Source organism: Natrix helvetica, assembly GCF_964273705.1.
Source record: "Natrix helvetica genome assembly, chromosome: 7".
NCBI classification, from domain to species: domain Eukaryota; kingdom Metazoa; phylum Chordata; class Lepidosauria; order Squamata; family Natricidae; genus Natrix; species Natrix helvetica.
In genome coordinates, this window is record NC_138558.1 from 60,729,499 (window position 1) to 60,742,895 (window position 13,397).

Genomic DNA, 13,397 nt, shown 5'->3' on the forward strand with positions numbered 1-13,397 from the left:
AGAATCTTCATCTATATAAAAGGAATAGTAGCAGGAATGCAAAAAAAAAAAAAAAGCCCTATAAAAGCTGCAAGAGATTAAAACTATTATATTGTATGTGCCTGGGAAAGAGTTTGATAGAATTCCAAATGAAAGGGCACTATATGTAACAACGAGGAATACTTTGTGAATGTAGCTATGGCTAAATACATTTTAGCTGGGTTTTTTTTTTAATCTCAAGCTTTTAATGACTTTGTCAGAGTTTTTTGTTGATTTGCACAACATTCAATGGAAATAGTGTGATGGGTATGTATCAGTGGTGGATTACGATCGGTACGCCCCAGTATGGTACTGTTCCGGTACGGTGCTCCAGAGGGCCCACTTGCCCGCGCTCCTTACCGGTATTTGAGCTCTTCGGCACTTACATGCATGCGCATGGAGCGAACAGTGCCTGCGCGACACTCCGCTGAGCAGCTGGAGTGTCGCAGAGGTGTCACAGAGGCATCACAGAGGCGTCGCAGAGGCATTGCAGAGGTAAGGATGCATGCGCGTGCTTGCGTGCATGTGTACATGCACTGCACGCGTTCATGTGGAAGACGCCGGGCCCCATTGCACCATACCGGTTGCAATGGGATCCGGAACCCACCACTGGTATGTATGTGTGATACATGCAGATAAACAGTGGAAGGGGTATACCCTTTAACCCAGACCTGTGCATTGTCCAAATGCAACCAATTGGCCCCCATGTAGCACAGACCTCTAGACTAGATGGAAGAATGTCCGGATCCACCAAGGTACTTCTATGTTCTTACTGGAACCAAGAGGCTACTCATCATTTCAACTAACCTCCTCTGAGGAAATGCCATGGTAGCATTTTTGGAGCATTGGGGGAAATGACAGAAACTTGTCAATGGATCAAAAAAGCAACCAAGTCAACAGTATCCTGAAAATACTAAACTCTATTATCTGATAAGAATCAACCTAATACTAGAAAATGAGGCTATGCTTCTACAGAATAATCTCACTGGTGACAGCAGGACATACTTGGAAGCAAATATGCTTTGTTTATAAAACCATTACAATCTGCTGACAAGCATGACATGAATCTAGGAATCCATCTCATACCCTGTCTAAACATAGATCCAAGTCCTTACACTGCTACCTCGGAGAGACTTCAGCTCTCTAATAACCTTATCAGAGATCTGTCTTAATTCTGTTTCGTTTAACTAGGGATTCCAGAAATCAACCTGGGATCATACATGTTGTTTTCACTTGACTTTCTGAAAGACCTTGAAGACCTGGCCCTGTCAGTTGGAGGCCCTTTGGGGAATATCACAGGAGGTGGTTGATTGACTAATAGCAGTTCTCATCGTGTGTGTGTGTGTGTGTGTGTGTGTGTGTGTGTGTGTGTAATGTTGTAAGCTGCCCAGAGTTTCCCGGTGGCAAGATAGGCAGCAAATAAATTTAATAAAGCTTTCCTAACATTTTCCTAACATGATGGCTCAGTGGCTAAGACGCTGAGCTTGTCGATCGAAAGGTCGGCAGTTCGGTGGTTCGAATCCCTAGTGCCACGTAACAGAGTGAGCTCCCATTACTTGTCCCAGCTTCTGCCAACCTAGCAGTTCAAAAGCATGTAAAAATGCAAGTAGAAAAATAGGAACCACCTTTGGTGGGAAGGTAACAGCGTTCTGTGCATCTTCACCATTTAGTCATGCCAGCCACATGACCACGGAGGCATCTTTGGACAGCGCTGGCTTTTCAGCTTTGAAACGGAGATGAGCACTGCCCCCTAGAGTTGGGAACGACTAGCACATATGTGCAAGGGGAACCTTTACCTTTATCTAACATTGTGTGTAATGTGTGCATTACAAATATATTGAAAATGAAATTCCCAACCTTAATATTCCTCTAAAATGCCTTGCAGGGCTTCATGCACAAATGTAATTGTCCTTGTTTTTTCGTATGTATGTGTGTCCTATGTGTATTTTATCCTTTTGATTGTACGCCGCCCCGAGTCCTTCGGGAGAGGGTTGCGGCTAATCAAATAAAATTTATTATTATTATTATTATTATTATTGAGAAGTTATGGTATAAATCCAGACATATTTTAGTCTCCAATGATTAAAAAGAAATCAGAAACATACTAAGAGCTATGAGAACAATGTAAAACAAAAGATATGACAATATTGTTTTAAACAGATGGTATAATCATGTTTGCATATTAAGAAGGAAGCTAGAAGGACTAAGCATCCTGTCCATAGAACTTGGCTTGTTTTATTAAGAATTTTCAACAAAATGTGAGACAAAACCTCACTACCTATTAATTCATTTTTCAGTGAGTAAGCTAATGGGCAGACATTAGGATAAAATATTTATTTAGCAAAATGTAGGTTTCAGCACTGCCCTTCTGTACATCCCAAATAACATTGTTTTAATCGGTTGGTAGAGGCATTTCCAGCATAGTCTTTCCATTTTCATCAAAATGCTTTTAAAGAAATCACCAAGGAAGAATGGTTTTATTGTTCTTCACTGCTTCTATGCAAGGTAAAAGTTGAGTATCGTGAAACAGACCTGAACTCAGACACTTGCAATTATTTATTTAAATAATCATTGTTACTAGGACTGAGAAATTGGTCTCAGCTTCAGGCTGATTTCTTTGAGTGAATACCAGGATCCTTTCCAATTCATCCATACAACTCCATCATCTGTTCCGTGTTTTGCCATTTCTGGGGTGTACTGTCCACCCCAGTAGTATCTGCCATTTGGATTGGCTGAATGACAACGATTATACCACCAGCCACCGCCATCTTCTTTAGAGCATTGCTTTTTGGGATCTGGGTGTATCCTGTGAATTAAATGCACAAAAGAATAGATACCAATAACTGAAATGTAAATACATACTACGAATCTTTCCTTATCTTACTATGTGTATATATCCACTGCTATGACACACATAATAAAAATACTAGAAACATTCCAGTTTTGGCTTCTTTGATAACAGTTGTTGCACTTTTAAATGTCTATACTTCCCAATAAAGTGCATTTATGTAGTATTTACTGTACCTGTAACGCATTGCTTTAACAAAGCATTGCTATATATAAGACAATAAGAAACAGCTGTATTTTACTTAGATAAGGTTACTTGTTTTAATCAATGTAACTGCTCTAGAAGATCAGCTGTCCAAAAAAGGAATATCGGGTACTCATAATTTTACTTTTTGGCTATTCTTTATCATCTTTTCCAGACAGAAAAGCAACACTGTACAGCTCTAATGAAGAGTTAAAATGGTTATGGTATTGAACTAAGATCAAAGAGACAGATTCAAGTCCAGCTCAATCATGGAAACTCACTAGGTGACTTTCAGCCAGTCACTTTTTCACAACCTAATTTGTTCCATTGATGTGCTGAGGAGAAAAGCGGAAGAAGAAAAAATACAACAGTATCCATCCAGTCTTGAGTTCCCAGAGAAAACATGGGATAAAAATTGGACAAATGATACGAATTTCTGTAATAAATTTCACTGAGTTCATCTGAGCTCATTCACAAAGAACTACAGAAAAAAAAATTACCAAAACAAAATCTTCTGCAGGAGGATGATTTGCAAATATATTTCAAAGACTTTTTTATGGACATGCTATATAAAACTATAAAGAAACTAAATGAAAAAGCATATACTTACCATCCATCATTGTCTCTGTCAAAAGTGCTGAAGAACATGCCGTTATGGACTGTCATTGTTCTGTTTTCACCAAATAGCTGTGAAGCTCCTTCTAAAAGTGCATTTCCAGCTGTGCCCCTGTAGTTACTAACGGAGAGCTGGTATTTGCTGTTTTCATTCTGAATACTGAAGCCTCCGTAGTGAGCTTTAACTTTAGTGCCATCCCAATCTTGCAGTTCAATTAAAAGTTCAGTAGGCCCCAATTTGCTAATCTGGTTGATTTTGTCGTTTCCAAGCCAATATTCACCTATGACACAAAATAAATCCCCTGAAGCTCTTTTCATCAAATTTTAAGCAGTGTCTTCAATCTGTCATACAGCTGTACCATAATAACTGAACCAAAGTCATTCTGGATCAGTGGTGGGTTCTTACCAGTTTGGTTTGGCCGAAACCAGTAGTGGTTTGGCAGCCTGGGTCACTGGAACTAGCAGAGATTCAGGCCTACCACACCTCCAAACCAGTTCTCAGCTTATTTTTTGCTTCTGCGCATGCACAGAACAATTTTTATTGTGTTATAAATTGAACAATTTATCAAGCATGCGTGCACAGCACACCCACCAGCAAACCAGCAATAGTGACTTCCGGAAGCCATCCTAGTTCTAGATGTATTAAAAATATGATAAATATGTCCTTAGTTACCTTTTCCAGTATTCTGAGTGCATACTTAAAAGAATGGCTGGTCACTAGTGATTTGAATGTTCTTTTTATTGTGGTCAAAGCAATTTGACAAAGACTTTCTTAAGTCTCAACATATTTTTTATGTTGTGTGACCAAAACGTGATGCAGTATTCCAAGTGTGGCCATACTAAGGCTTAATAAAGTGGTACTAATACTTCACAAGTTACACCAGAGTGAACAATGTATCATATTACTGACAAGGAAAAATGGCTGGTACTGTAGTTTTTAAAAAAGTTTGGTAATATGGAAACCCAACTTGAACACTTTTTTAAACAGTTGACAAATAATGATCGCAAAAAACATTGAAATGCAAGTAACTGGAGTAAATGCAAGGAAATTAGATTCGCAAAATAAATTTGATTTGAGAATGGTAGATTGGTGAAGGAGATTGAGGCAGATATGGATGTTACAGAAAAGTCCAGGATTGCCCTCTTTTATAACAGTAGAAAACTGACTGAATTGGTTTTCTTTAAGAAGATTGAAATAAACGGTGAATGGATTTATCATACTTAACTCAAAAGCAAGTTCAGTTGGACTTTTGGGCGAAGATAGATCAACTTTAGTTAGATCAATAATAATAGAGTAGACTGGATCAATTATATTTAACCAGGAAATAATTGATAAGAGGTGGTATTAAGAAACATGGATTATTGATCCAGGATGAATCAAAGTTAACTGTAAGGATGACTTCAGATAGATTAAAGTATGAAGCCATTGTAAATTTTGCATGAATTAAATAAATAGTTTACTACAGAGGGTTTTGAAATTTTAATCTTATTTTCGGTTTGTTCATTTGTCGTTCTACCTGTTAACTATTGGGCCATTAATATAGTATAGAGGGCAGATTAATAATTTGTAAATAAAATTAGACATTTGAAAAAAATTTGAGCCTGTTTTGTAAAGAGTGGGAAACTAATATTGTTGTAATTTATTTATCAATATTCAGCTGGAGCCAGGTGTATATGTGTTTGTGTTCTTTTAATGCAATTGTTATTGCTTTGTTTGTTTTTTGTTTGCTTCTGTGAATGTTTTTTCTTTTTTTTAAACTTCGTAATTTAACTTTTGAATCAAATATAAATAAAAAAAATAAAAAATAAATAAAAATAAAAAATGAATAAAATAAAATAAAATAAAAAATAAAGTAAAAATCATTGAAAGAAAAACAAAATATCTGTTACATTTCACATCTGCAAAATTAGCAACTGTTAACTATGTATGGATTCACACTGCTGGAAAACAGATTCTTACCTGGGGTATCACAGTAGTTCTTTCCACCACTGGAAGCAATATTTCCAAAACCTTTTTTATATGCATCCCATTTTCTTCCAAACCCAACGCTCCCATCTTGGCGGTTTTGAATTAGAAGCCAACCTGTTCAAAATGATAACAATTATAATAATTATCATCTAGCCCACTTTCTTGAAATATTTCCATAAAGTTTAATATCTGGAGGGTGGGGAAGGGACAAGATGCCCTTTGTAGAATTCCCACTCTGAGTGGACTCCCCCTTGTTATCACTGTGACTCTTAGCCAACCATGTGCCCTATCCTTCCACGCTCAGTCTGTTGCCTAGAAAAAAAGATCCCAGCATTTGGAAGTGGATTTTTTTTTAACTTATCATTGTATACATACAGTACTCGAAGAAGAAGCAAGTGAATATTATAAAGTTGGTGGATCCATCATGTGAAACCATTTTGACAAAGGATACTAGTTTAACAATTACCTCCATTTTCTGTGGTCATATCACAATACACTTTGAATGGTTTAAAGAAAGGATCAGGCTGAACAAGGTACAACTCAGACCTTTCACCTCCTTTTCTATATATGTCTTCACACTCTGCAAACAGAAACACATTAGATCGTTTAGTCAGCAACAAAAATGTTCTGAACAGAGGAATAAGTAAACCACAGAAATCTACAACATAATTGAAACTGCAAGGGAAGACTTGAAGATTTTATCTGCAGTAAACACCTATCAGAGTGTTTTCAAGTGTCTGCTTGCTTTTGAGATCTCTGCCTCACCTAGGACTAAAATGCATTTTTAGAGAGGCTAATTTGGAAATTCTTCTGTCCATCCTACTGTAAGGATTTAATTTGGCCATACAGATGCCGTCAGTGCTAAAGTAAAAAAAATAACTATTATATATACATGAAACATACTGTATGTAGCCAACTCTCAAGGCTAAGGGAAGAACAACCAAAGAAGGGTGTGAGAAAAAGGTCTAAGATGTAAACTTTGAGGCTGATAGATTTTTATTGCTTTTTTTCTGCATTAGACAAATTCTCTGTGTATATATGACTTTCTTATCTTTCTTATCCAAACTAGTGGAATTTATCAAGCCATGTCATATCTATGATTTTTCTGCTGTTTTTGAATATGGCAATGAGTTTATGGAGTCAAGCTTTTCTGTTGTGCAACAATGTTTGAATGGAAGCTTTCCTGACAGACTACCTGTGCAGATAAGTCCATGAAATACAAGGATAAAGATATACCTAAAGATATACCTTTAGAATATGTGGTATTAACTTAAAGTCCAAGAATTAGTTCTCACATATCCCTCTAGATGGTTGAGAAATAAGAGGAAGGAAAAGAACAACAGTCAGGTTGCTGCAGCTAGAAAAGGTAACTTGTGAAGCTATAAATGCAGCATTTGTTGACTGAATTTCAAATGTTCTCAGAACTTCTCCTTTTCCAGGAAGGAAAGAAAGGAGGAGGCTATCAAAGTATAAAGGTAGACCATCTACACATAACTCTAGTTTCATACATCACAGGTCTCACATCTAACCATATTGGCTTGTAATCCTCAAAGATTTTAATTTTTATCTCAGAAATGTCAATAACCAGTTACAAAGGCCATGAGGGACAACATGAGAATCTAGGGATGTTGGATTCAAAAAGTGCATCAGTGTTATGTAGTGTTAGGTAGTGTAATTAGCCAGGACAAATGTTGGTAATCCAAAGAGGTATGACACCGATACAAAGCAATGAGCAATGTTAACTTTACAGGAGACTGAAATGTAAGGATCTCTCCATAATTGCAGCAGTCTAAGCTATCTAAGAATCTGTCTCATTTCTAAGAGCAAAGCAAGTGGGAGAAATGAAACATTACCTTTGCCACTCACAACTGGGACATTGCAAGAAACTGTACAAGAGGTTTGGCATTTAGACAACTGTTGCGTAATAGCGTTTTCTAGTTTTTGTAACTTTTTGTTCAGAGTATCCACAACTGAACGAAGAAGTCGTAAATTGGATGGAATGTTGTTATCTAATTTCTCTTTGATGAAAGTGTAGTGGTCCTCAAGTTCTCTGTTATATTGGGAAATTAAATTCTGATTATCTGGAGAAAAACAAGAAATGAATGTGAAGAGGGGGCAAACTTTTTAAAAAGAACAACAAAATACATTTAACAAGATATTAAGACTTTCCATGTTCTTCTAATTCCTGTACTAAGCTTATTTCTAGACTCTAAAGCTCCAGGATAAAAGGCTTCCCAATCTATGTAAATTTCTATGAACAGGTGGCACTATATGCTACATAAATAATTACAATTTTGCAGTTTTATAAACCAGGGCCAAAACTTTTTTCCCCTTTTCCTCTTTGACAAAGATCACAGATGATTGAGGGACATATCTGCTTACTGGATCCAGAACTCGACTGGTATTATTATATTAATTTAAGTAATTTCACTCTTGGGTTTCTAGATTATTCAAGGACTCATCATTCCCAGGAAGAATGGTTAATGGTCAAAAATGAAGGAAAATGTTTGTCAAAAGCATTTAATAGCCCAGGTTGGAAATTACTAATTACTCAGTTTGGGAACCAACTGATGTAACAAATTTGGCATACTTTGCATGGCAAATTTCACAAGCAGGTTTTGCAACCAAAGATAGAACTCACTTTTAAATAAATACAAGATTATACTAGAAAACTGTCATTTATGATACCTAATGTATAACTATAAAGAAAATGCAACACTGATTAAAATTAATTTTTATAGACATTAAAGCAAACACATATAAGCTTTATTTACTAAGTATAAATCACTTGTCAGCTTTTTGGCTTAGATCATGTATCTATGGAGATTCTCAGTCATCCAGGTCATGGTTGTCCCAAAGATTTTTTTTTTTCGAAAGGCAACTGGACTTTCGGGGGGGGGGGGAGTGTTTCCTTGAAGACATTTTGCTTCTCATCCAAAAAGCTTCTTCAGTACTGTATATCCAAGCAAAATGTCTTCAAGGAAAAACAAAGATCAGCTGCCTTTTGAAAAATAGCAATAGCAATCGCACTTAGACTTATTTACCGCTTCACGGTGCTTTACAGCCCTCTCTAAGCAGTTTACAGAGTCAGCATATTTCCCCCAACAATCTGGGTCCTCCTTTTACTGTCCTCGGAAAGATGGAAGGCTGAGTCAACCTTGAGTCTGATGAGATTCGAACTGCCAAATTGCAGGTAGCTGGCAGTCAGCAGAAGTAGCTGCAGTACTGCATTCTAACCACTGTGCCACCTGGGCTCTTGGTGCACCTTTGGGACGTAAATCACGTGATTTAAGCATACATATTTTGTAGAATGTATTTGCCTTTTCATATTGTTTGCTACCCCTTACCTTTTTTAAAAACAAAACTTTCATGATGAAAAGAAGGCAGTTTTGCCCAAATTTACTGTTTGACACGTTACCTCTATATTGTTTCTGTCTTTTGACTAAACGTTCATCCAATAAATGGGCATAAGTATGGATAGTTGTGGAGGACTGATGTAGATTCTGTGCTTTGTCTAGTAGGTCCCTAACAGTTGGCTTCACTGTGTTTTCTTGCTTCAATAGTTCAGTTCTCAGTTCACAACCTGTTGGACATAATACACCCTTAAAAAGAACAACAAATCCAATAGGTTAATTCAAAATTAGGAATGATAAAATAACCTTTAAAAAGTGCAAAGAGTAACTGTCGGGATAGCTCTCTTTATTATCAAAACTACATTAAACAATATGATCGAGAGAGCTTAATTATTTTCTATTTTGCTATGAGCCTCATAAAAATCTCTCCTCTTAACAACATCTCACATCAATACAAGTAATATGTTCCAAATAATAATCCTTTATGATATGAAGAGTAATTTTTGTGGATCTCATGCAGTGGTGGGATTCAGCCAGTTCGCACCACTTCGGAAGAACCAATTGTTAAGTTTCTGAGCAATTTGGTGAACTAGATATTGGAAGAAATCATTAGGGCAGAGAACTGGTTGTTAAATTATTTGAATCCCACCACTGATTCTAGGGACCTTGTGAGACTAAGTGTGCTATTCATGGGGATTTGCAGAAATATGGAACCCCTTTCCTCATCGTGCCATCAAAGATCACTGGAAGGAGCCCTAAAAGGATTAAAAAAATAAATGAATCAAACTCAGATATCTGGTCCTGCCCATTCCTTCTTCAAGCAGAGTTACAGGAAATGAGTCCAACAATATTCTGAACTTGGTGCCTTATGGAGTTCTATGAGAAAGGACATGTTGACATCTCTGCCACTGATTTAATCGTATCAGACAAATAATGAAAGAGAAGATATACTCAATTATAATTGTAATTACCTAATTTGTGTGTTTTGAAACAATCTTCCTAGGAATCTATGTTTTTGTGTGTGTATGTGCGTTCTACTTGTAATGGTTTATTGTCCATAGGAAATAATACATGGACTTGCACATAAACATTCTATTCAAGAAAATGTGCCATAAATCTGAAAAGTAAACTTCTGGTTTCGATGGCTGATGCCTGAGGGTATGCTAATATTCTGGGAGGACACAAGAGTTAGAATTAACACAACCATAGAGGCCCAGGCCTTTATGGAAAAAAAATAAAGAACTCCTAGATAAACCTGATGATCCTATACCAGATTTACAGGACACGGGAGGGGCCGGAGCTCTGCTGGCGGGGGGAGAAGGGGCAATACCAAGAAAACTCAGATCACAAAAATGAGTAAGAAAATCTGCCTGACATAAATTGATTGAAAATATTTGAAGACAAAAGTTTATATGCTGACAAAATATTATTATGTAGTATTAAACTAATCTATGTACAAATGAAAACTATGAGTACGGGGGGAGGGAAAACTTCCTACATACTGTAACTGCCAAAATTTGTAACTTGTTCCACCACCCCTTTTCCTCGTTATCTTTTTAAAAACCAATAAAACTTTGTTTAAAAAAAAATCTGAAAAGTAAACTTTAATGAAAGCAATATATTATTTAGTCTTAAATATTCCAGGCCAACTCTACCTCAGTACAACTAATACCTACCAGTTCCTCTGCCAAGTGTCTGCAACCGCCACTATCAGGGTAAACGATGGGGCCCGGCTTTGCACCAGTAACAGGTTTTTTGGTTGGACGAGCTCGGTATCTCACACCACCAACCGGAGGAAGGGCAACTGGCCTGAGAGTTGGAAGTGGCTCCCGTTTCTTGTTCAAAGGCCTATGACCTCGTGCATCCACCGTCTCACCTTTATTTTCAATCTATTTAGCATCAAGCGAAAATACTGTTTTAAATTGCAAACCATCAAGAATTTTCAAGATGAGAAATTTTCTAGCAAAAAACACAATCAAATTCTCAAAAAAAAAAGTTATGCAAACTCATGTAAAAACAAATTGTGCCATGCTTTTTGGAATATTTCTGTGCACTGTATTTTTCTTGGTTGTTTTTTTTTTTCACTTTGTTAGATTTATATCCTGATTTTCCTTGGGACATCAAGTCGACACCATTCATTCCAGATCCTACTTTAGTACCTTAGTTATTTTACATGAATACTCTTGGTGATTTAATGTTTTATAATAAGTCTAAGTTTTCTTTCATGGAAACTAATTGGTCAAATTACATAATCATTAATTTGTACTGTAGACTGTATGGAGATGATTAGAAACAATACCTAATTAACATTTTAAATTTTTTACTATATGATTATCAATAATAGCTAGGTTCCTACATTGCACTATGGCACAATATCATTGGTTTGGTTTTAATTTAGGGTGCAGTATTAATCCAACTTCTGTGGATTGTTAGCAATGGTTTATATTGCTTATGTTTAATACAATGCAGCTTATTCTCCCAGCTTATTCTGAGAGTTGAAGTCCACAAGATTTAAAGCTGTCAAGTTTGAACACCCCTGGCTTTTTTTTCCTAAAGGGTTAGGGGTGGAAGGGTCTTGTAACTTGACTGCTTTAAGACTTGCATGCTTCAAATGCCAGTGTTTCTGAGCCAACATTTTGGTTGCTAAATAAGAGCGTTGTTAAGTGAGTTTCACCACATTTTACAAGTTGGCCACGCCCACCCAGTCACATGGCTGGCAAGCCACTCCCACAAAGCAGGCCACACCTACAGAAGAGGTTCTAAAAAATTTTGAAACCCACCACTGGATTACATATATATGTACATGTGTATATATTAGCTATATGTATTATCAATGATTAGCATGTTAATTATATATTTTATATAACATTTATTGGTAAATAAGTAATCTAATACCATATTTCATTCCACAAAGTTTTAAACATTTATTTACAAGAATCTATTGAGCATAATAAAATAATTAATAGTTTTTTAGACTAATACGGAATATTTTTTAATTTCTGAAAAGTTCTGAGATTACCTGCTCACAATAGGCTTTTGTTTAACATATCTTCAGTGTGCATTATCAAGACAAATGATTCTATACTCCACCCACTTAACTATAGGAATGAAGAACACTTTCACATTCTTTTTTCTTACATTCTTTTTAAAACCATAACCGCTAAGGATACTATAAATGATGCTGAAGGAATGTCTATAAAATCAACTGGTTCCCCTTATACCTACCAGATTTCATTCCTAGTAACAATAAAATTTGCTTTCGAATTTAAATTTTTCAGGCAAGTTTAATTTTTCTGTATAAAGATTTTTCTGCATTAAGGCATTTGATAGGACACTATTAACACATTACCAGAATGCTGTCTACTACAGAAACAAGCATAAACCACTATATGCTATATATTTTAACTTAAAACATTTTTTTTTAAAAAAATTCTTACCGGTGGTGCATCAGTTACCTGTATCAAGAAAAAGAAGAAGAAAATGAAGAGAGAGAGAAATTAAAAATATGTACTCAGATGATCAAAAGTGCAGCACACTTTTCTTAGATTAAGTTGAAAGCCAAATTTTTATTTATGCAAATCAGAAATATGTTTTAATCTAAATGAAATAGAAAACATGCTACCATATAAAACAAGTGATATTCTAACCTCATCTTCATCATAGTCTGTAGTTTCATCAGATTTAACTACAGCAAGAGAAAGAAGAAAGAGCAATAGCAACTTCGTGATACCGAGCTGCCTGAACATCTTTGCAGTATTTTCCCCAAATTAGGGAAAGCAAATCCAAGCTCCTATATAAGTGAGTCACCATGAGGGGTACTGAATGATTCCTGATAGGTCCAACTGTCATTCCAATTGTTAATCGTTAACCTTATTGTGCCTGGAAAAGTCACCAATGGAGCAATATTTGCTATGCACAAGTTTAAGCACAGAAACAATGAGTTTTTAGAATACAGTTTCTGCTCATTTACAGAAATTAAATGGAGGTGATTCAAAATGATCAGTATTCAGTGGGGCTTTAGCACAACTCGTTTCTTTGAATCTGGGTTATATCTTTGACCCATAGCAACTTCAGTTGTGGTTTAGAGATGTTTCCTTACAGTACGATTTGTACTGTCAAGTGACACTTCAACCTGAAACACCATCACCACTGTGTAAAAATCCGATTTGTCTGTCAATTACAAGCCTTAGTGTACAATTGAGTTTTAAGGCTTGCATAAAGAAAAGAAAAACTGTTGTAAATGTAAATTTGTTCCCTGCATAAAAAAACAGGGTTTCAGAGAAACTTAGGTTATGTTTGGGAATTCACACGTATTTTGTCCTGATTAAATCAAATAATCAAATCCCATGGTTATTGATATACTGGATAACACTTTTTTTAAAAAAACTGGACAAAATAAATGGTAACTCTT

At 36.0% G+C, this 13,397-nt stretch overlaps 1 protein-coding gene across 1 annotated transcript; it reads right to left on the reverse strand.

Annotated features, from left to right (window-relative positions):
* Positions 1-2,556: 2,556 nt before the first annotated feature.
* FGB (fibrinogen beta chain) lies at positions 2,557-12,775 on the reverse strand. The gene is made up of 9 exons (XM_081959871.1): positions 12,634-12,775; positions 12,424-12,441; positions 10,663-10,875; positions 9,052-9,235; positions 7,487-7,714; positions 6,100-6,213; positions 5,625-5,747; positions 3,660-3,945; positions 2,557-2,824 (listed from the first exon to the last, which is right to left on the reverse strand). Exons 1-9 carry the CDS (start codon positions 12,730-12,732, stop codon positions 2,596-2,598), a joined length of 1,494 nt encoding a protein of 497 aa, XP_081815997.1. The 5' UTR covers positions 12,733-12,775; the 3' UTR covers positions 2,557-2,595.
* Positions 12,776-13,397: the final 622 nt, after the last annotated feature.